Genomic DNA, 24,819 nt, shown 5'->3' with positions numbered 1-24,819 from the left:
GCATTTTAAAAAGGTATTAGAATTCTTCATTTGAAAGTCTTTTAAAGTTAAACTTTCATTATAAAATGTAGGCAAAGCCATAGAGGAATTTAGAATTTAGAATAAATCCCTGGATATTAGAGTTAAGAAGGAGGGGACAACCATTTATTTAATACCTATTGTGTACCCGTCATCACAAGGTTAGTGACTTTAGAGAAATTATATGTCATTAAGAATTTCCAACCTCTCCTTCTAAGGGAAGTGATTATTACAATGGCTATTTTATAGTCAATACCACTGTGGATCAAAAAGTTTAAGAACTCCATTCAAACATTTATATCCAAGTAATGAATTCAGGATTCGAATTCAGGTCTATCTGACCTTAGTGACAAAGTGCTTTGAGAGATCATATAGTATTGTTAGAATGGCAGCATTTAGAATTAAGGTAAATAACTTGACAGTTTTGGATACATAATTTATCCAAATCTGGTCTCAATTTCTCATTCTTGTACATTTGCCCTATATAGTCTCTAAAGCTCTTTATGACTCAAAACTCTTGTTAAAAAAAGTAATATCTATTATTTTAAAAATCACATCAAAAATTTTATGACACAAAAAGCAAGGTGAAAAAGCTGTGCATATTAATGGATCATACATTAGGCAAGAAGTAGTAGGGATTAGATTATAGTAGGGTTATAACTAGAAGGGATACAGAAATTATTAACTTTTTCTTTAAATATCTCTATATTGTTTGACATGGTAACATAGCTATACCATTGTAGAGAAATCTAATAAATAGAGGGAAATGATAGCATTTTTAATAGTTAATTAGACAATCTTTTTTCTTCATTAAATATGGATTACCAAATTATATAAATCTCAGAAAGTTATATTTTTATTTGTGCTAGTTATGAAATGCTGTTCCTACAATACCTTTTTGTATTCTACTCTAGATATAAACACATGTTAGAAAAGGGTGATATGACTATAGAACCATGCCTAGAATCAAATGTGTTGAGTACTTCTACTTACTTCCATTAAGATGAAATTAAAAATAGGTAATGTCAAAGTATATATGATATTTTAGAGATATAAAACCATTAATAAATGTACTATACTCTCAACTATTATTTGGTGTCAACAATGATACTTTTACTAGACTCTCATGTTTTTATTTCTTGATTTTGTGCAATAAAATAATACACGAAAGACAAAAGTTGAGAATAACACATCTAAGAAAGTCGAATGTCATAATTAAAATTTCCCTTTTGTCCTAAGGAATCTATTTTCTATGACTGGGTATTCTTGGATAAATCAGAACTGGCTTGAACACATGACCTGGTTCATTCCTGGTTAATAATGAGCCAAATACAATTAACTATGAATACACAGATTACGCTAATGATGATCAGTTGAGACCTTTTTCCTACATACTGATTTCTGGCACCATTTGACTCTTGTGGTGAGAGAAGTTGGGTCGGTGTTAGTAATGGAAATGTCTTCTCTCATACATAAACACCCACACTGAAAACTAGCTGTATCTACTTTTACCTCTAAGGTTCTGAGCACTTGTCACAGAACTTGGTTAGATGAAATGGGAACATTTTGTATAAAGCCACCAGTATGACAGACACTCGAGGCACAAACTGCCATTACATTTAAGGTGGACATTTTTCATGTATTCATACCTTCAGAGTTCAGATCACGCTTGTAGGATATCCCAATTAAAACTACCCATTGGAGAAAAGAAAGTCCAATAAGGGATAAAAATGAACTCTAAGCTACTTAGAAAATATGACACAAGCATAAAAGAAAAACTAAAAAATACCATGTAGGCTGAAAAAAATTACAGTCTTTTTTACTATTCTTTACTTGGATTGTGATAAAAATTCAGTTCTCTGTGGAATCCTGTAAGCAAAAAATCCAGCTAGCAGAGAACAGAACGGGGATCTTGCTTGACAATAAGTAGGCCCAATGCATTTTCTTGATATGAGGACCACAGCTAAGAAGAGTATCTCTGCAGCTTTTCCACACAAAAAATAAATAATTCTAGACTATATTGTTAAATGACTTCAAATATAGGCTAATAAGCAACACACACACAAAACTGACACAATTTAAAAATTAATTTAGGAGATACACTATACACAAAATTGTTCCCCTCAGAAAACATATTTTGTAATAACAGAGAAGAAATGTTTAAGGGCAAAAATAAAAGGTGTTAGGTATACCCCAGATACTTCTGGGAAACAAAGAAAGGTTATTGTGAAAGTTAACAAATACGATCAGCAAATCAATTAGCCATTTGTTGACCATGGTGCTACTTATGGTAATTAGAATCAAACTGCTGTAATTTAAAGGGAAATTTAAAAGTACATTTTTCCAACTCTGACTTTAATGTAGCAATATACTAAGCAGGTGGTATGAAAAGTTGATATTCAATAAATATGGAGGGTAACGCATACCTTAAATTCCTCCAAGATTTTGTAATTTTTCCCGTGATATTCACAGAAGTTTTTTACTTCTTTGCACTCAGGACAGCATCCATTGTGTTCCACTTTAGTACACTTTGGGTGAATTTTAGGGCATTCTGGTTGGTCGCAAACAGGTCCATCTAGAGCACAGACACATGGACAGTTGGAATGCCCGGGAAAAAATCGTTCTCCCAACTTGTATACAAAGCCGCTGTCATCGACACACCCTTTCCCTCGATAGTCATCAAAGATCAGATTGTCATTACTGGAGATCTGGTCACCTTCATCAGCAGGATAGTCTTCATGACTGATAGCAGCAGAGGTGACCAATCCAGGGATGACCAACAGAAGTATGCAAGCTTCATGAATATGAAGAGCCATCCCCCTCTTCAAAGACTTCTGGATGTACTCCTAATATTAAATACACTCAGCTCCTTCCATGGGAATACAAGAGGGGTAGGCTGAAAATAAATATTTAAAAAGAATAATTTGACATATATAAAATGAAGATAGATTCATTTAAGCCCATGCTCTTAAACTGTTTGGGATCAGTTTGAAGATACGAAGGCTTCAAATAGACTAAGTTGATGCAACTATCTATGCCATATTGTGAGGTTTGGAGAGTTGATACTTTGCAATATATGCATTAAAATTTGTCCTTTTGGATTATTTTATATACGAACCTTCACTTTGAATATTCCTTCTGAATTTCAAAGGTCTGGCTTTTTCTAAATTGCAAAGAAATTGTTTTACTGAGCCCCAAAAGGTGATTACAAGGAGTCACTTATAAATAGCTCAAGAATATTTGAACTCACATTTTCTATTATTCTTTAAACTGGACTAGTCAGTGATGGAACATATGTTATAATTATCTGTGTCAACTCAAGAGATTAGTGTGAAAAAATCTAATTCTAAAGGAAAGAGAATAAACCAACAGTTGAATATAAATTATATTTAGGATGGAGCAGCTACAAAGGATTTCCTACTTATTTATGCCCATAACTGAAGAACAACAGTGGTATCCACATCAGTTACCTGTTTCAGTGAACATGAATCTGGATTTTTGAAATATAGTTGATAACAAAAACAACAAAACTATTCCATGGTGTTTAAGAAAATTTGAAATAATAATACAAGAGAATTCCATGTGCTTAAAATAATGTGTTAAGGACAAATTTATTTGTATTATTGTCCACATTATTTTACATAGGAAGTAAGCTCCTAGTGGGCAGGAAAGATCTATCTATAAATTTATTTCACAGTAACTTGAATCTAGTATATATGTAATTTGTTTAAATTAAATATTTCAATATAATATAAATACAATTTATGAGATCTTGAAAACATAACTCTTGAAATGTCAAAAATATTTGCATATATGCAATCTGCACAAAGATGCCAGCATAAAATTGTTTATGGAAGTTGCTTAAAACAGTAATTAAGTGTTAACCATTCATAGAAAATATGCCTTACTAATTTTGTGACACTGACTCTTGTAAACTCCACTTAGTATTGGTGCTTGATGTGAAGTGTTGGGAGTGGGCTCTTATTTAAATATTTAGAATAACTCACACAGAGGCTCTGGGGAAACTGTGAGTTTAGGGAGTAATAAATAAGAAAAAGTATTGTCAAATAGCTCATTTGTTTATTTAAATGCTATTGGCTTAATGCCAATATCACTAAGATTGTATATAGGACATTTTCAGGTCAGTTATAAATGTTATACATTGGTTTCTTTTCAGATTATATTAAGAGCAATGATAAATCATCTCTTTTCAGTCTAACATATACAGATGATAACTTAAAGATGACATAAGGAAACTTCATAAACTATTATATTTGCATTTTAAGGTAGATATGCAAATTCTATAATAGTAAAATGGAAGGTAGTATGCCCTCTTTCCAGAGAAAGCTGATATTAGAATTCCTCTGATATCCTCTGATATTAGAATTCCCTTTGGGTAGGTAATGAAGCTGATGATTTCTTATAAAATATGTCAAAAATAATGAGTCATGACAGAACAAGAAAATGCAAACCTATAATTCTACTTGAGAATCTGGAAGCTCCCTTTGACAAAGCATTTTTTTTCTCTCAAATTACTACAGAGATAACAAACATAACAGAAGCTTCTGAAAAAGCATAAATGTAATTTACCAATTAAAGCAAGCATTTATACATCATATATTTAGAAAGTTTATCTTGGAGGAAAAGAAAGCTACTGTGCTTCCTCATAATATTCCAGCAATATCTGTCAACACATGCAAGATAAGCCATATAAAATACACATATGACTCTGCTTCAAAGGGACATAGACAGAAAATGATCTCTTTGTAAGCCACAGGTAGGCATTAATGTGTTAGGTTATGGTAAATGTAAACTTAGAGGTAAAAATAGGAATGTAATATCTACTTTATACAAACATTAAAGATGTTTTTATTATATGAAATATATCTTAAAATCTGCATGGTAAAACAAGATTTTATTTTCAATATAACAAAGTTCTTAGGCTATTTTTTAAAAAAGCCTTCACAATTGAGCTGTCCTAGTACAATTTAAGATACTATTTATTTAACAGAAGAAACATGGGATAAATCAAATATAATGTTTACCTGAAGATTTTTATAAAGAAAGCAAACACTGCTAAACTGAGAATCACTTCCCAGCTTAACTTTCCCCCCTCCCCATATTGCTATATATGATTTAAAATGACTGCATCTATTTCTTTGAGAAAACAAACATAACTCATGTCATAAGATACACTTACCTAATCACTCTGGAGGTTAATGGTGGTGGTAGGGGTCACAGCCCAAAATGAACTAAAAGGTCAGCTATGTTTTAAGAAAGCAGTTCCTCTTTAATTACGCAAAGAATACATTTTTAGGCATGAATTAAAGGCAATCCATTCTTTCTACCTCCCATTTCAAAACACAGTAAAGAAGCAGTCTCCCGCCCTTCCAGAAAGAAACACAGCAGAAACACATAAGAAATTTGCTTTGGACCTGTCTTCAGAATTCAAAGCAAGAAGCAATGCTGGTCCTGTAGAAATCCAGACCCCAGTAGCAGAATCATGTTGAACTTATTTTTAGCATTTTCTTAGATCCTTCTATGAAATTTCCCGGCTGATTACGCCTCCTCCACACATGAGTTCACTTACACAGTGTTTGCTACGGCAGTAGAGGTGATTTGGCTAGGCTCGGAGGATCACAAACAGCAACAGCATGCTGTAGCTTAAAGCCCACTCCGCTGGCAATACCATCACCATCGTCCACAGTATGTTGCTTGAATCCCCTGTTACACACCGGAAAATACTAACTGTGGACGTGAAGGAAAGGAGCAACTTTAGCTGGGTTTCTGCATCAGTAAGAGCAGTTTGCAGATTGCTGATTTGGAGCTCATTCTGCCGGCAGCCGGGAATTCCTCAGCACCACGGACAGCGCCAACAACTGGCTTCTGAACCCAGCTCTGTCGAAATCCCGGAGCTGCTTTAGACGAGGCTGGAGTGCTCTACAAGCAGTCGCACTTTATACAGCGGATGCGTGCATTAGGAGGGGTAAAGACATTCTACGTGCGAGATACTTATTTGCATTGAAATTACAATTAAATTTTTTTTTCTAAAAAATTGTAATTACACCTAACGCATTCTTGGATGGACTGCAGAGATGAAAGTTCCAGAAGAGGCTTGCATTTAGATTTAAGCCATCTGCAGTCCCCGATTATTATTAATAGATAAAGCATAATCATTGTCAAACAATCTGTGAAAACGTATGCTTGTCGATTCTATTTGACCCTTTGGTGGCAGAAAGACTTCCCCGGTGTTGCATGATTAAACTTCAGGTCTTCCTGCAGCTTGGATCTGATTTAAAAAAAAAAAAAAAAAAAAAAAGTAGCCAGGTTTGCCTGCAGTTTGTTCTCTAACATTAAAAATCAATCTCCTGTAATTCATCTAGTCTGTCATTAGGCGTCATTGTAAAGCTGTTTCTTTCAAAACCCCTAGCAAAGATGCCGAGTCTCTAAATTCTTATCAAAATGAGACAGAAAAAAGACTCCGACACAAATGGGTGAGCATAAAGTTTTTTTTTTTTATTAGTAACAGTATGCGCACTAAAATATATGTCCAAAGCATATTTTAAAGCAGACTGTAAATGTTACCTGCTGGCACATTTAACCAGTTATTTGCTGGTTTGGGACTACAGGAAGCATTTTCAAGCCTTAAAGGGAATGCCCTCTGCAGCGGGATGTGCTGACAGTCAAGACCACGTTCGAACTGTGCCGTCAGAGCCTCCAGAAAACAGAATCTCCCCGTCGTGAGAAAACACAACCGTGTGTGCCTCGCTTTCGTGGCCCATCAATTTGTGAATCTCCCCAGATTTAAGATCGAGCAAATGGATAACACCATTGCCACTTGCCTGAGCTAAAACTTGACCTGAGGGAGACAGAGAGGAGAGAGAATGAATCAAAGTTTTATTTCAAGTGTTCACAGTTTATAAGCAACAAAGCATTCTATTTTTTTCAATTATTCTGTGTTAGGGGTCAGTTATTAAATATGAAGTAGCTCCTGTAGGTATAAGAATTAAGTTGAGTCAAAATTAAGACACATCAATAATTAGATTACAAAATTTTCGAATTGGGACATAGAGCCTAATTGTCTATGTCCTTTATATGCAGATTTCATCAAATGTCCTACTATTCTTTTATATTTGTGATTAATAAAGCATTTTGAGGAGATGAGATTGAAAGTAACTATGCAGGGCAACTTTCTTTTTCAAATAAATTACATGTTAAAAAGTTTTAAAAGACAAAACTTTCAAAATTTATGGAAAAACATATCCGTGTATGGATAATTTGTATTTTAAAATTTGTATTCTTCTTTAAACTTATTTATAATTATTATGTTAATCATTACTTACAACTCAATATACATTCCTGCTGTAAAAATTGTGGTACTCATGAACTCAACAAATATTTTTTTGAAGCTGAAGTGGAAATAAATATTTCCATTTCAAAATGACTTGGGAGTTTTTACTCTAGCTTAGAATTCAACTTTTTATAAATTTTTGTTACATAAGATGGCTAAATACAGCACAGGGTATTTGCATAATTTTTGTACCATTTATTTTTAGTGGCTTATTTCCTCAGAGTGAAAACAAATCAGGGATCCAATTTTAATTAATATTTTTATTAAGGAAGTCCAGTAACAAACTATCATGGGACTTGGAGGTAAGTAAAACAATAGGCTATGTTTACATAAGCTCAGTACTTAGTGTAAATAAGTATGACATTACTACTATCCATGGGATTATTTAATCATACTTAGAAGGCATATTATTGTTCCAGTAATAACATTTAAAATTTATCAAACTCTTTTAATGTGATAGATACCATATTTAGTGCTTGATATGGATAATTCTGTATGATCCTTACAATAATCTAATGATAAAGAAAATAGTATTAACTCCTCTATGTAGGTGAAGAAATAGAGGCTTGGAAAGGCAAAGTAACTTGCTCACAATGACACCCTAGGTATAGGAGGAGCTAGCATTTAATCACAGCACTTTGAGTCCAGAGCCTGGGCTTTTAGCCATTATGTTTTCCGCAGCCAGCATAGCATTGTTATCAATGATGCCTTCTTGACAGATTTTGGGTAAGTGATACATTGTGAAAACAGCATTGGCCCATTTTATAATAAGAATTCTAGAAATGATATCACCATAAAAGCCACAGTGAAATATTTAATCACAAATCTTACCCCCAATCATCATGAATACCTCTAAAACAGAGAAAAGTTATAAAAGTAAAGCTAACCATGATAAATACAGCCTATTTGCAAACCTTTGTAACTACTGGGCTTCTTCATATAGAACAAAGCCTGACACAGCAAAGATCCTTAGGATGGATTAGAGTGTCCAAAGCAGCAGATGTGAATATTTATTATAAACCCTTTTCTACTAAGTCTTTGCTGACAGAGGCATTACATATGGATTTCACTTCCAACCTCACTCTATAGGCAATTGCTGTTTGTGACTTTCCCAAGAATCAAACAAATAACTTTTTTTTTCTTCTTGTCTTTACATAACAGCTGAAAAGGGGGGTAAATATTCTTTTCTATTTCTGAAACCAGACAAAACCAGACAGAACCAAGTCCATAAAGAAAAAGAAAAATATTTAGCTTTAAATCATTCAAATCTGTAAAAATGATAATTGGAAATATTTATAAAGACTCTAGTAATTTCTAAAAGTTTGCTTAATAAAATACAGAAAATGATAATATTGGGACCTAATATTAATTCAATAGCACCATGCCTCAGGTGTTTCAAAAATTTGTTTTTTCAAGAACAGATTTGGGTCAGCAAATTTATTATGAGGTTTCTCAGGTTCTCCTGAACTCATTTTCAGAAGATTGCAAGGCTGAGCATATATTGTAACTAATTCCTAAAATGAATATAAATTTATAATCATGTTCAACTTCATTTAAAGTATATTGGATTATTACATGGCATATAAGGTGTGACTTAAAAATTAGTTTTGCTGGGAACAGGGATGCTAACCTCTTTCTAAGTTAGAAAATGTTCAAAATTATTTACCAGGGCATGTTAATTGCTACATTAGTACTTTAGTATCCAGTTGGTGTGAGAGAGAAGAGGTACTCTCAGAAACAAACTAAAAAATGCCACAGCCTCATTACTGGTAGCATCTCCACAAAGTGTAGCATTTATAGAGAAGTGTTTATGGAGAAGTGCATGGGTATCTTTTTCAATCTCCTGGTGATTGGCAATGAAAAACAAACCACACTGCAAATCACTTGTCATCTGAATGTCAGGGTCTTAATGATAAATTTAGGGAGTATAAAAGATTTAACTATATCAGAACTTGGTCAATGGAATGAAAATATGGTAGAAATACAATTTTAAATAGTGTCATGAGAATTTATGTGAAACCTGAACTAATAATGTTCATGTTAAATATATATCTTAAAAATGTGAAATTAAATAATGTATTTTTACTTTAAATCTTTTATAAACATATTAAAAGCAAAATATTGTCTTGTAACATGTAATTTCTGAACAGATTATTACAATGTTATTTAGCATAGTTTTTTAACAAGAGTAATTGTAACAATTTATGAATACACACATTCCATAAAAATCACATGAATTAAATTTGTGATTAAAAACAGTATAGGTTAAAAATAAAAATGGTCAAAATGGATTTATAAAGATATTTTAAAATAAAGATAAATGTTTAAACATCTGTTATGTAAAACATGCCTTGCTTTTTTTCTTTTGTTAACATTCAAATTATAAGGATGTCCTCACTTTTCACAGAATGGAAAGAAAATAAACAGTTTAGGGAGAAGATTGATTTAATTTTGTAACTGCTATTATTTATATAAATAACTCAGTATATATCAACATTGAGTGATTATTATTCCTTCATATGTCTTAAAAAATGTAATCAATACTTATTTTTATCTACCAAGACTTTAGAATATTTTCATGTTTAGTAAATGAATACCTTTTCTGTTGACCAGTAGGACTCAGTGAGGAACATATGGTGCTGTCTATTTTACTCTAAAGGATGAATTTGCCAACTCCTTTTGGCTTTGAAGACAAGAATTAAGTTTCTCCTAACCTCAAAGTATTGCTCTGCTATTAAATGATCCAACCAAATTTTATAAATTGGAGGGTCTCTCAAAGTTAGTTCCAAATAAATGTATAACTTTCTTAACACAACATAGTTCCTTTATATGCCATATTTATTTTAAGAAATAGTTTCACTAATATCTTAGGCATAACAGTTTCAATTGAATTTGGTATAAAAACTTGAGTATTTGAATATACTTATTAATTTAAGCATTGCTAACAATAGAATCCCTTGAAGTTTATAGAATGAATTAATCCATACAAATTGAGTGGTAAAATTTTATCTGGGTGTAAAAATCACTTTATATAAACTAGCATAATTTGGAAACTCTTACTCTCATGCTAATAGAATGTGTAATGACATTTTCTAGCTATAATTTTTTAAACTTTTCAGTTTTCATTAATTTTTATTAAAATTTTAATTAATTTTAGAAACACATGTGAGAAGTCAATTTGATTTTGACAGTGTACACCTAGAATAACCAGGAGTTATCTTAAACCTTTCAATACTTACTTTCCTTCTCATGTAGCCAAATTCTCCTTAAGGTTGAGATGCACGCTACTTATTATTGCAATTTTTTTATAATCACGGAACTTGACCTATCAGTACTTAATACATGCTTGTTGCATGAAGAGCCAGTGTGTTACAAGTAGGAGCACAAAAGTCTTTATGACATTTTTAAATAGAAAGGTTTGAGCCCATTTCTTTGTCATCCAGGATTACTGGAATGAGTTGATGGTAGCCCTCATTTATTGAATGTCTACAGCTTTCTTTTTTACATGACATGTTTTTCACTCAACTCTGTGATGTAGCTATTCTTTCCTCCTAGAAAATGAAGGAGACTCACAGAAGGTTGACGTGGGATTTATTTATTTTATTTTATTTATTTTTTTTGAGATGGCATTTCACCCTTGTTGCCCAGGCTTGAGTGCAGTGGTGCAATCTCGGCTCACTGCAACCTCTGCCTCCTGGGTTTAAGTGATTCTCCTGCCTCAGCCTCCTGAGTAGCTGGGGCTATAGATGCCTGCCACCACAGCCAGCTAATTTTTTTGTATTTTCAGTAGAGACAGGGTTTCGCCATGTTGGCCATGCTGGTCTCGAACTCCTGACCTCAAGTAATCCACCCACCTCAGCCTCCCAAAGTGTTGGGATTCCAGGCATGAGTCACCACGCCCAGCGTTGAATTGGGATTTGAATTGAAAACTTTATTATTCAAAAAGTCTTGCTTCATTTACTGGCTTTAGAAATTCTTACATAAATTAAGATTTAGGGCCAACTGGGTTTATGCCTGTAATCCCAATGCTTTGAGAGGCCAAGGCTGGAGGATCACTTGAGGCCAAAAGTTTGAGACCAGCTTGGGCAACATAGTGAGACTCCAACTCTCCAAAAAATTTGAAAGAAAATTAGTCAGGCATGGTGGCATGCATCTCTAGTCCTAGTTACTGTGGAGGCTGAGGCAGTAGGATTGCTGGACCCCAGAAGTTCAAGACTGCAGTGAGCTATTCCCACCGTTACACTCCATTCTGGGAGGTACAGCAAGTCCCTGTCTCTAAAATAATAATAATAATAAATAAGCAAAAAAGACTCAGATAAGTGTCACACTTTGGGGCTTCTTTATGAATATCACTGAATTCTCTAGTTGCATAAGCTCTTAACTTCAATGCTCATGTTAATCTCATAATTGTTTTATGTAATGTTTCTACTCCTTTGTGAAACTCTGAAATGAAAACATTCATGTTCTTGCAAAAGTCACTGTTTATATATATCCATTAATCTCTAAATACATACATTCTAATGCATATATAACATGTACTAAAAATTGTACCCGATAACTAAAAACATTCATTTTACATCTCTTTCCATATCTCCAGGGAAATTATCTCCCTGGTTCTACCATTTCTATTATGAATACTATTATCTTGTTTTCTAGACTCCAAACAGTAATAAAATTCATTTCTAACTTTGCCTCCCTCTCCATCTTCAATCCAAGTCCTAGCCATTCTTTTTTTAAACCAATTTTCTATAATCCAGCCCAGCCATTTATTACTATTTCCAACTGTTATGTCCACAATATTAGTCAAAATCCTTTTTTTAAAGATACTAGGACCACTGAAATGATTCTCAAAATGATCTTTTCATTTTAAATCTACCTATATTAATTTCTGAGGCATTTCTTCAGTAATGTTACCCTCATCCTAAAATACCATAAATATAAACAACAATGAAAGCAATAGCAGCAGCAACAACAACAAAGAGGCCCTTTTCATCTCTGACATTCTCAGGTTTTGTTTTGTTTTAGATCTAACCATCTTATGTTACAAATAAAACAGCTGAACTGAAGTGACTTGGCCCAGGTAAGAAAATGCACATGTGGCAGTTGCAGAATATGGCTGACATCAGATCTTTGGCTCCTAAATCAGTTGCTCTTTTTACTATTTCTTTCAGACACTGAATAATGTCCAAGTATCTTAGCAAGGCTTTTAAGATCTCTACACTCTGATACAAATCTGCATTTGCTAACTCAAGTACACTCTTATATGAACTCTGTGCTCTCCATCAAACAATTTGCCATCATTTCTTGAATATATTCTTCACTTTCCTACCTTTGGATTGTTGTTTCTGTAATTCCCTGTAGCGGAATATTTTTCCTAGTTGTCTCCACGGTCCCCAACCATTACTTCCTAACAAAAATCAACCTACCTATTAAATCCTAGTTCAAAATGATTTTCTTCACCAAGTTAGTACAAGGGATCCCTAGTAGAAGATTTGCCTTTCTGAGCACTTACTGCATTTCATTCACACCATTCATGTGATAATAAGATGTCAAAAATTCTAGTCAATTATGTATTTGTCTTACGTTCTTGACTTTGTAAGTACTCAGGAACAGGGGCCATGGCATATATTTTTGCATTCCCCCAGCATAGCAAGGAAGCCATTATAGTCAATATCAGTGGATAATAGTAGCAGCTTTCACACTACCATTTGTAGTACTTATTATTTGCCAAGCACTGTTCAAAATCCTTTACTTGCATTATGTCATGTTATTCTTCAATAACCCTAAGGGGTAGGTTATACCTGTACTATCCATTACAGCATCCATGACACACATGTAGCTATTGAGCATGTGAAATGTGGTTAGTACAAATTGGATGTGCTGTAATTGTAAAATGCTCACCAGGTTTCAAATGAAGAAAAGTAGGCTATTAATCATTTTTATATTGATTACATGTTGATATGATACCCTTTTGGGTACATTTTATAGATTTTAATATATATTTTATATGTATATAATTAATAAGTATAAATATATTCATATATATAAACATAAATATATAAATAAATATATCAATTTTACCTGTTCTTTAAAAATGTGGCTATTAGAAAATTTAAAATTATCGACATACTATTATCATAGTATATATATCACATATCACATATTTGTATTAGAAAATACTAGCATATACTCTGCTTTACAGAGGAGGGAAATGAAGTTTAGAAAGAAAAGCAACTTCTCCAAGGCCACACAGCTTGTAAGTGATGACATCCGGATTTGAGGTCTATATGACTCCAAAGCGCACGCTCTTATCCTTTATGATACACCCAGATGACGTTTTGTTTGTTTGTTTGTTTGTTTGTTTTCTCTGATTGACTCCATGTCATCCCTTCCACTTTGATTAAGCTGCCCTTACTAAAACGCAACATGACGGAGAGATGTATCTATCAAAGACTCTCTTGAGTGTGCCACTCCAGTTTCCAGTGTGAATCTATGCTCATCTCTAGGAATATATTTAAATTAATTTGTATGTAAGTCAAAGAAATATTTCAAAAATTTTATATTCACGGTCACCCTAGTGGCATCTATTGATTCCAAGAATCTGATTGTACAACTAGTTTCCTGGGAGTAAGTGAGAAACTCAGGAAGGCTGCCCTATTCTTTTAGAGTTTCAGGAGACCATCCGATGTACCCAGTGCTTTAGTGGGCAGAAAAGACACTTTACATCTTTAGGTCAGTATTTTATATTAAGATGTTATAAAAAATTGTCATTTAAATTTTGATAGAGGGGAAACAAACCAGACTATATTTTCTTTCCAATGCTTATGTTTTCTATATTGACAAACATCCCCTTAGCCTCCCCCAAATAATATTTTTGAATACGGTGAACATATTTTATCCAATTCTTTACACTAATTGTTCCTGAAAAAAAAAAGTTATTATTTTGCTGAGAGGTCTCAATTTGTTTTAAGAATTAAGAAAATACACAATTAATTTGGTAGATTGGTAAAGTAAAATCATCTAAGGTAGACAGAGGTATTGGACCTCAGTTGTCAATATGAAAATTCCTATTCCCTGAAATTCCAAGGAAAAATGGCTGAGAGGCCTGAAACTTGTTAATAAATCCAACTTCGAAGAAGATACTGGTTGAGGCACACTTACTGTGGTGGTGTATTAACTGGCCAAATGATGTCATTTTTTAATGGAGTACCCTATGTTATGAAATTTATTAAATCATGTTGACAGAAATATTTGATTTTTTGTTAGAGGAATAATTCACAACACTAGTTAATGTATCAAGAGTTAAGAGTTGTATTTCCTTGGGGGACTCTTTAATTGATCAAATACAATTTCCCCAGTGAGCCACCAGTTATCAGGTACTGTTAGTTAAGATAACTGTGGATATATAAGTCAGTTGGGTTAATTAAATATAGTCATTTTTAATGAGAATTATTAAATGTTATATCTATCAAAACTTTAACTTTCTTTATGTTCAGAAAATTGAGAATATCTATTTTTCTTATTACTCTATGTCTAAACACATAACACATACACTAGGAAAAAAGTTACAAAATTCACCTATAGGTTTGAACATGTTACATTTTCCAGCAATATTATGAGTCAGCAATTGACTAAAACTATGCACTTTTCTATTATTTATATAATCAGTAATAGTGTCACTCTAGATTAGAGGCATGTGTCTGCATGAATGGAACTTTGTTATAAGAAATAGAAGCAAACTCAGATCTTTTAAGCTTATTATAAATAATAAAAATGTGAATGAAATACATCATTATGTTTCTCATTACAATAACTTCAGTAATTTCTCATGATTATTCATTATTTGATTAAATTTTGAGCAATAGGTTTCCCCAAAGAAACAAAAATACTCATTTTATATTTTAATCAAATGAGTCTCATACACAGATCATAAGAAATTTATCACAAATATACAAGAATAGAGACAAAAACCATTGTGTGCCATATATGAAATAACATATCAGAGAGGGAAGAGAAACTCTGATCAATAAGGAAATGATTTTTATACACATCAGAACTGATTTGAAGCAATTCTCTCAATCAATATAGATAGGCAGAAATGCTTCTGAGCATTTATTACCTGTGGAGAGTGTTATTGATTAATTTTATTGATTTTTTTGAATGCATGTGGAGAGGCATCTGTTGTTTCTTTAAAAGATGCCTCAAAATGAAAAGTATCAAGAAACTACTTAAGTTTTGAGGATTTGCATTAATGGCTCAACCAGGGTCATTACTCAGAATTTCAAAAACACCACTGAAGGAGATGTGAAATGTGATTTAGTTTATTTTGTGCCTTACTGCTGATCAATGCATTTCAGAAAAAAGTACTGCTTGCGAATTTAACTTGCCTAAGTTCTAGTAACAATTTAAAAACTTTTCCAGTATTTTTTTACTATGTGTATTAATGCTAAAGGGTCCTTTTTTTTGTGAGCAAAGATTAATTGATATCAAAGTGTAAAACATAGAGTATATAACAAATGCATTTTAAATTTATCTTGGTAGAAGTTCATGTCACAAAAATGATAACAGAGAAGGAAGAGAAGGCTTCAGTATCTTCAGAGCTCTAGTCAACAGATTTGTTTACCTTGTTTAGAGTACATAATATTTAATGGACATCAAACACATGGAAGTTGAGGATAATCTAACATTATGTGAACTTGGTATAGAATGTGACCTACTAAACAAGTGAATTTTATGCACAGAGTCTGTTTCAGAAGTTTGCCATAAACAGTTTTAAACAAATGTAAGTTGTTCCTCTATATCCATGGGGGTGTTGGTTCCAGGTCCTTCCCAACCCACAGATACCAAACTCTTCAGATGCTCAAGTCCCTTCTATAAAATGACATAGTTTTTGCATATAACCTATGCATATCCTCCTGTGTACTTTAAATCATTTCTGCATTGCTTATACCTAATACAATATAAATACTACATAAATAGTTGTTATATTTTTATATTATTTTTGTTGTACAGTTATTTTTTATTTTTTGAATATTTTCAATCTGTGATTGTCTGTGATTGCAAAATCTTCAGCTACATGGGGCCAACTGTAAACTTTTTCTGTCTTTAACATGAAATCCATGTCTTTCTTAGGAAGGCAGTTCTTTGATCCTCCAGAAATTTCTAAACTATAGCATGTGAATAAAAAAAAAATTAAGTCTACCTTGCTACAAACAGAACTTTTGGCCTTACTATGTGTCGTTTTAAAAATAATTTCCCCCTACTAGGAGAGCATGAATGATGATCTTGAACAGGTGCTTTCCTACCTGGGCTACCTTCTGAATATTACAGAAATCTCTTGTGAAATGCACTTAAAGTCCTAAAAATGTTCTAATTAATTACTGAATCTATTTAAAATATCAACAGACACCTGCTTTCATTAAGAAATCCTTGAAGACCTGTTTCCTAACTTGGTCTTCACCTACGCAGCTGATCAGTGTTGGAATAATATTTATTCAGGGACCCCATACGTCTGGAGCTTTGCAAACATTTCAGAAAAGCTTTTGCTGATGTCAGGAAATGCAAGTTCCAGTTCAGTTCTGAGGATTCGATAAGCCATCACAAAACATAATTCATAGCAAATCATAGACTGTGATATAATTCTTCTTCACTGTTTAGAAATAGGCAAAGGAACAAAGAGCTTATATTTAGTATCAAAAATTTAATTAAAAATTAATCATTTTTGTCTTACTGTAAAGTAATAAAACCACCCTTAGTATTGCTCAGATTTTACTATTCAAACCATAACTGCATTTTAAGACTAAAAGTCAGAGTTATAATATTTTGGGAGTTTTTCTCTTAGTGTCCATTGGTGTCAGAACTAACTTCATTATAAAGGAATCCTCTTTCTTGAATGTGGAGGTTTCTGTGTGGGGAAAGCCACTGTCAGACTCTGTTAGTTAATGTTCAGGTGGTGAATTGTTAATAATTAAATCCTAATTTTAGAACTTCATCCTTTCCTACTTCAGGGCAACATTGTTAGGTAAAAGAGGCTAAGCGATAAATTGGCATCACTATACCATTAATAGTTATAGTAAAAAAAAAAAGATATGCAAATATGTGATAAAAGAATTATAATTGAGATGGATGCCCTCCTCACAAGAGGAAAAGAATGGCTGGAATATTGAATGTGAAGGTCTTGTATGAACTGGGAATGTCTAAATTAATTAGTTTAAATGTAATACGTAGTATAATCTGATGATTAAAAATGTTAAACTCTCTGAAATCATAGAGATTAGCTCTAAATTTTATATATGTCACTGTTTATTACCTGAGTAAGACCCACAGACATAATACCTAATGGAGGTTTCCTTTTAAATAATTTGAAGTGGTTGATAATAAAAGAGGGAACCACTAGCTTGCAATTATCATCTCACTTTTTCCCAAATATTTCACATCTGCTGTATTATGTAATCCTTACAATCAAAAGCAAAGGAAACATTATTTTCATTTTACAGAGAAAGATATTGAATCATAGAGACATGAAAGACCTCCTTTAAGATAACAGAGATATGATTTGAACAAGGATGCCAACCAAGTATGTCTATAAAATTTCTTCTATCCTGCAGCCTAAGGGGAAACAAAAGTAGTTATGCCAGAAAGTTAAGCTAATTTTGCTGCTACATGAACTGCTAAATAAATTTATATTAACTCATAATTCTGTGAAGGCATCTTTATGGAAATTTCAGCTAACATTCTATAATATTATATTCCGATGACCTGGCTTTATGTCTCATAGAAAATTTAAAGCAACATGTGATTAGTTTGTTCTTTATTCAGCCCCTCTCCATCATACTTTCTCACTGTTAACCTCTTCATCTGGTAGTCCACTTGGATTAAATGGACTTTTGCTAAAAGCTAGTGGACAATTTGAGATGAATGGCACTGATGAGTACTTGGAGTTAAAGTAATGAGGCACGCATGATTTAGCTATATACAGGAGGCACAAAAATGGCAAAGTTGGCAGTGCAATTATTAGAAAATACAGAGTGTGACTTGTCTGAATAAATGGAATATTAGGGTATTTTCAGTTGGAAGTGAAGGAAAGTCAACTCAATGTGGCAAAGGGAAAATTTTTTTTTAAGTTTAACAAATACATTTATCACACAGAAATACAAATACACTGAGTCCAATAATGGCTGGATCAAGAGGCTGGAATGATGTTATTAGGATACCTACTTTCATTGTCTCTATATTCTGATTCCAGCAGTGTAAATCCATACTGAGGCAGACTCTATCCACTTGGTAGTCTGGGTTCTGGTTCATGGCCTACCAAATCCAAATTCCATGGAAAGAGTACCTCTATTGCCCAGCAGTCTCACAGCAGGTAAAAATTTTCCCTTATTGGTCAGCTTGGATCAGATGGAAGGGAGTGATTTACTAATTCACCAGGCCAGGAGTAAGTGCTGACCAGAACAAGTGACAGTGCATAAGGAGAATTACCCAAATGAAGAACAAGATGCTGTCATTTTAGGAGGAATAACACAAGGCATTTAAAAAAAATTATACTTAAGATAGTCATTCCAGATGTGCAATTCAGAGTCAATTTTTGTATTAGAGAAGAAAACAAAGATATAATTAGCCACATTGTAGGTCATGAAAACCGTGCTTTACCTTCTATTGTCTTTACATTTGACAATCTATCTATCTTCTTGCCTTCTAAAAGACTTATGCAAATAAATTGCGTCTACTTTTATCAAGAAATCAGCTCAAGTATTTTGTTAAATAGACTACAAATGTTTGGGGTCCCTTGACTTATGGTGGGGCTATTAAATGCAAAAACTGCCAAGGACAAACTGCAGGGAATGTAGGGGTAAAGTGGGAATTATATTTGCAAAGGAACAGAAAAATTTGAACACCTATATGACAAGCAATCTGCATTAGAAAATAAAAGAATATGGCCAGGCACGGGCACTCATGCCTGTAATCCCAGCACTTTAAGAGGCCGAGGTGGGCAGATCACGAGGTCAGGAGATCGATACCATCCTGGCCAACGTGGCCAAACCCCACCTCTACTACAAATACAAAAATTAGCTGGGCATGGTGCTGTGCGCCTATAGTCCCAGTTACTTGGGAGGCTGAGACAGGAGAAGTGCTTGAATCCAGGAGGCAGAAGTTGCAGTGAGCTGAGATTGCACCACTGCACTCCAGCCTGGCAACAGAGTGAGACTCTGTCTCATAAAAAAAGAAAATAAAAAAAGTATATAAATTCAAGCTTTTTTGCATTAACTAGATACTATGATTATTAATATCTCAGTGACATTCATACACTAGAGTATCTCCCCAAAATAAACAATTACAGCAAGCTGCATTGGATTTTATTATATTAAACAGAATAAAATTGTTATAATCTCTAAAATTAGAAACACACGGTATAGTCTTTATACTTTCCTAATAATCCCAGTATTTCTAGGAAAAAAGCTAAAGAAAATTGCTTTTTTAAGGGCTATTTATCAAAGATGATACATTTTATGTTTCAGTGGCAACTTTGCACATGTTCAAAAGATCTTGATGTGAATCTATAAAAAGTTCCGAATACTAAAGAATTTATTTGTTATTTCTAAAGAAATCATTTTTAAAACAAGATACAAGAACTTAACCAAACAGATAAAAATTACTTTGTGGAGTCATTTTGAGAAACCACACTATTTTGCTGTTGTCAATATTTAAATTTAAAAATATATTCTTTGGGAATTCAGAATCTTAAGAACAACACACATGAACATGTAAGAAGAAGGGATTAATGAAACAAAACTGACAAAATATTAATAGTTGTCAAACCTGGGTAGTGGATAAATGGGGCTTATTAGATTCATTGGAAAATAAAAATAAAACTTTAAAAAATATTAATCACAGATCACCATTATTACTGTGTAGTCACTTCTTTTATATAGAACTAAAAATTTTGAATTATCAGAGAAGTACAAATTATTCTAAAACTAGGTATAAATACAATGTGTCTAAGTACTTCTAGCAACTGCAGAGAAAAATAGTGATAAATGAAGATACTAAATATAATTTAAAAAACTGGAGGGCTTTGTTAAAATAAACAATAAAAAGCCAAGTCACAGCCTGGTACAAAACATTTGCAAAAGACATACCTGATAAAGGACTATTATGGAAACTACACAAAGAACTCTTAAAACTCAAGAATAAGAAAACAACCAAATTAAAAAATGGGCCAACATTGTGGAAAGCAGTGTGAAGATCTGTTGAAGAACTTGAAGCAGAATTACTATTCGACCCAGCAATCCCATGATTGGGTATATACCCAAAAGAATATTAATCACTCTACCATAAAGACACATGCACACGCATGTTCATTGCAGCACTATTCACAATAGCAAAGACATAGAGTCAACATAAATCCCATCAACTGAAGACTGGTTAAAGAAAAATGGTTACATATATACCATGGAATACTATGCAGCCATAACAAAGAATCAGATGTCTTTGCAGCAATATGGATGGAGCTGGAGGTCATTATCTTAAGCAAACTAACAGAGGAACAGAAAAGCAAATACTGCATGTTCTTACTTATAAGTGGGAGCTAAATGATAAGAACACAAGGACAGAAAAAGGAAAAAAAAAATAGACATCAGGACCTACTTGAGAGTGGAGGGTAGGAGGAGGAAGAGGATCAGCAAAAAATACCTATTGGGAAGTATGCTTATTACCTGGGTGATGAACTAATTTGTACACCAAACTCCCGTCACATGCAGTTTACCTGTATCACAAATCTGCACATTGAACCTAAAATAAAATTTATAAAAATATTTAAACGTGGGTCAAATATCTTAACCTTACCAAAGAAGATAGACAGATGGCGAATAAGCATATGAAAAGAGGCTCAACATCATGTGTTATCAGGGAAATGCAAATTAAAACAGCAGTAAGGTACCACTATACACCAGAACATTGATAACACCAAATGCTGGTGAGAATGTGGAGCAACAGGAACATTCATTCCTTGCTGGTGAGGATGCAAAATGTTACATCTACTTTGGAAGATGGTTTGGCAGTTTACTTACAAAAGTAAACATACTCTTGCCAATTATTTCATAGTTGTGTTCCTTTGTATTTACCCAAAGGAGGTGGAAACTTGTGTCCACATAAAAACTTGTACAAGAATGTTTATAGAAGCTTCATTCATAATTGCCAAAAGTTGAAAGCAAGCAAGATATCTTTCAGTAAGTGAATGAATAAAGCGTGGTACATCCAGACCAGGGAATATTCTCCCATGATAAAAAGAAGTGAGCTAACAAGCCATGAAAAGGCATGGAGGAAACAAATGCATACTACTAAGTGAAAGAAGCCAATCAGCCAAGGTTACATACTGTATGATTTTTACTATGTGACATGTTGGATAAGGCAAAACTATGGAGATATTAAAAAGATCTGTGGTTGCCAGGAGTTGTTGGGAGGTAGGGATGAGTAAGCAGAGCACAGAGGATTTTTAGGCCAGTGAAACTATTCTGTGATACTAGAGTATCATGATGGATACATGTCAATATACATTTGTCCGAATCCCTTTTGTAGGATAATGATGTGTCAATTAGGTTCATCAGGTTTAACAAATGTGCCACTCTGGCAGGGGATTTTGATAATCGAGGAGGCTGTGCATGTGTCGGGACAGGGGGTATATGGGAAATCTCTGTACTTTCAATTTTTCTGTGAAACTAAAACTGATCTAAAAAGACAAAGCAAAAAATAAAAGTTTGAAACCAATATGAGATTAATAGCTAATTTTCAGTTGGAATTAGAGGTAAAATACCTCTCACTTAGGAGATTATCCTAAATGCTCAAAGTAGGTGCTTTAAAATGTATTTAAATATTTTTTACTCAAGTACATAATTCTGAATCAGCAAAATAGTGTCTTCTCTCAATTGTGAACCCTATAGATGATTTTAAGTAAATGGAATAACTCAAATTTGTACACTGGTATAGGGAGTAGCTATTTCCTCAAAAAAAAGAAAAGTAACAAGCTATGCTGATATTAAATAGTAAAGCTCAAATTATTAGACTTCTAAAATCATCACTGTATAGCTCTTAGTTGACTTAGAAAGAGTAAGAAAAAAGGCACACAGAAAGAAAAAGAGCACAGAGAGAGAAATAGAGACAGAAAGAGACAGAGACAAAGAGAGATGCCTATTTAGATGAGGACTGTAAAATGGAAACTAATACAAAGATTTTCATTAAGCAACACTATCCATCACAACCCAAAAGCAGCTTGAAAACACAGAATAAATTTCCTGGCCCATATTCTGTGTATTGGCCAATGGTAGTGCCCAAATACACCAGATAATTGCTCCACCATCTGCTTCACATTGATTACATAGTTGTGGTGGTACATTTCCTATGACTGGAGAAAGATTCCATTTTAAAAAAGAGACATTATTTGAGCTTTCTAAATTAGGAGTCTCTTCAAAATAGCAGAATATTCGCCCTTCAAACTTTTTTTAGAGCGAATCTAAAGCTTTGATATGTTTCTTTTTCTAGAAATTAATCAATAACTTCATTATTTCTCACGTATAACATTTTTCAGTTTTTTTTTTTTTTCCAATTTCATGTTATGAGTGTTGTAAAGCATTGGGGGTCTAAAATATCCTTTGTTCCAATCAAATGCAAAAGAGATACAGCATCATGTTTAATTTTGCACAAATGACACATACACATTTTGACTTAAATGATCTTGGTATGTATAACAATTTATTTTCATTAATTATATTTTATAAAATTATATTGTTTTATAGAATTGTATTTTAGCTTAATTATTTTGCTATTTGGGGAAAATATTTATAAAAAATATTTTAGACCTGAAAATACTAATTTCCATTGAGTACATACTTAAATAAATATCTTGCCTTTTATGTTTATTATTCAATGGACTAGTCTAAGATTAAAAAATAACATATTAAACTCAATTTGAGGCATCATTGAACAAAACTTCCCTGCCTGGTGATAGATGGGACATGGCAAGACAAAGCCAAATTTTGTGTATTTCCTTCAGGGGCTGACAGCCAAAAAGCAGAGCATAAACTATTGTAACATTCAACCAAAATAAAGATAAGTTACTTACCATAAACTGACTGAGATTCACAAAAATATGTTTAATCTAATTTCAAGTAAAGAGATTAGATGACTGCTTTCATACAAGATATTTGTGCTTCAATTTTAACTTTTGTTGAGAAAATATATGACATGGTTTAAGAAATCAAGTTCTATAGACCTACAGTGAAAAATAATTTATGCCTTAAACCCTTCCACTACGAAGTTTCATTCCCAGCAATACCTACTTTAAATTATTTTAGCCGCTGCTTTGGAAAATAATATATTTTGGATAATAATGAATCCCATTAGTATTTCTTAATATATCAATTTCAAACATTTTCTATGGACTTCCTATTGAGAGAATATTAGACTCTTATGTAATTCTACCCAGTTATCTCTCCATTCTTTCAACTAATTTAGAACACAATTCTAGGTTCAATATTAACAAATTAGCAGCTATATTATTATAACTATGCACACACATTTCTATGGAAGTCTTTCTCTTAGGCGTTTGGGTCTCTGCTTCTCCCACTCTGTTAAGTTAGTGACCACTCCATGATCTTTTTTTTTTCCTTTGTAGGTTGGTTTTCTATCTACCGATCACTAATTATTCCTAAACTCTTCTTTAGAATTATACAACTTCTTTCAATACTATTCTTCCCCAGGTCAAATGCATCAAATTCATTTTTTGGATTTTTTCTTAAGGACTCCCAAACAAGGGCTTGCTGGCATGGGAAAAGCTCACCTTCTGGGGGTTCCTGAGGAAGGGTGAGTACAGGGATAAGATTCTGAGGCTCGGCACCGTGGCTCTCGCTTGTAATCCCAGCCTTTGGGAGGCTGAGGCAGGTGGATCACTTGAGATCAGGAGTTCGAGACCAGCCTGGCCAACATGGTGAGACTCAGTCTCTAATAAAAATATAAAAATTAGCCAGGTGTGGTGGCCGGTGCCTGTAGTCCCAGCTACACTAGAGGCTGAGGCAGGAGGATTGCTTGAGGCAGAGGTTGTAGTGAGCCGAGAGCATGCCACTGCACTCCAGCCTGGGTGATGGGAGTGAAACTGTATCTAAAAAAACAAAACAAAACCAAGAAACCTGAGATTGAGTGGCAAGTTGACATTTTTAATGTGTGACCCTCAAATGTCAGTATCTGTAGGCATTTTCTTTGGGTTCTATTTAATTTCTTCAGCAATGAATCTTGTAGTTTGCTCACTGGTGACCTGTGTTCCAGGAACTGGATGAAGGGAAAGATGGAGAGAATTCTCTTGGTCTAAATCTCTGCATTGTGTTCATATTTTGTGCCTTGTGTTCCTGAGTCCAGGGCCACTTTTGATTTAATTTTTCTGAGGGACAAAGCTCCTTTCT

At 33.4% G+C, this 24,819-nt stretch overlaps 2 protein-coding genes across 6 annotated transcripts in view; both read right to left on the bottom strand.

Moving 5' to 3' along the window:
• Positions 1 to 5,950, bottom strand: part of VWC2L (von Willebrand factor C domain containing 2 like) — a 169,359-nt gene extending 163,409 nt beyond the window's left edge. For all 3 annotated transcript variants that reach the window (XR_004229228.1, XM_023217241.3, XM_023217248.3), the window contains exons 1-2: positions 5,219 to 5,950; positions 2,445 to 2,914 (exon numbers count right to left, since the gene is read on the bottom strand). Coding sequence is in view for 2 of the 3 variants with exons in the window: in XM_023217241.3 (XP_023073009.1) it covers positions 2,445 to 2,834 (390 nt within the window). In the remaining variant the exon portion in view is untranslated. The remainder of the gene's footprint in view (positions 1 to 2,444; positions 2,915 to 5,218) is intronic.
• A 563-nt stretch (positions 5,951 to 6,513) lies between these two features.
• The window catches only part of SPAG16 (sperm associated antigen 16), a 1,175,325-nt gene continuing 1,157,019 nt past the window's right edge, over positions 6,514 to 24,819 (bottom strand). For all 3 annotated transcript variants that reach the window (XM_023220360.1, XM_023220353.2, XM_023220369.2), the window contains one exon: positions 6,514 to 6,877. In XM_023220360.1, coding sequence (XP_023076128.1) covers positions 6,702 to 6,877 — 176 coding nt within the window. In that variant the 3' untranslated portion in view covers positions 6,514 to 6,701. The remainder of the gene's footprint in view (positions 6,878 to 24,819) is intronic.

This window comes from Piliocolobus tephrosceles, chromosome 11 (genome assembly GCF_002776525.5).
Source record: "Piliocolobus tephrosceles isolate RC106 chromosome 11, ASM277652v3, whole genome shotgun sequence".
Classification (NCBI taxonomy): Eukaryota; Metazoa; Chordata; class Mammalia; order Primates; family Cercopithecidae; genus Piliocolobus; species Piliocolobus tephrosceles.
Note: the sequence above shows the minus strand (reverse complement) of the source record. Positions and strands in the feature narration are given on the sequence as shown.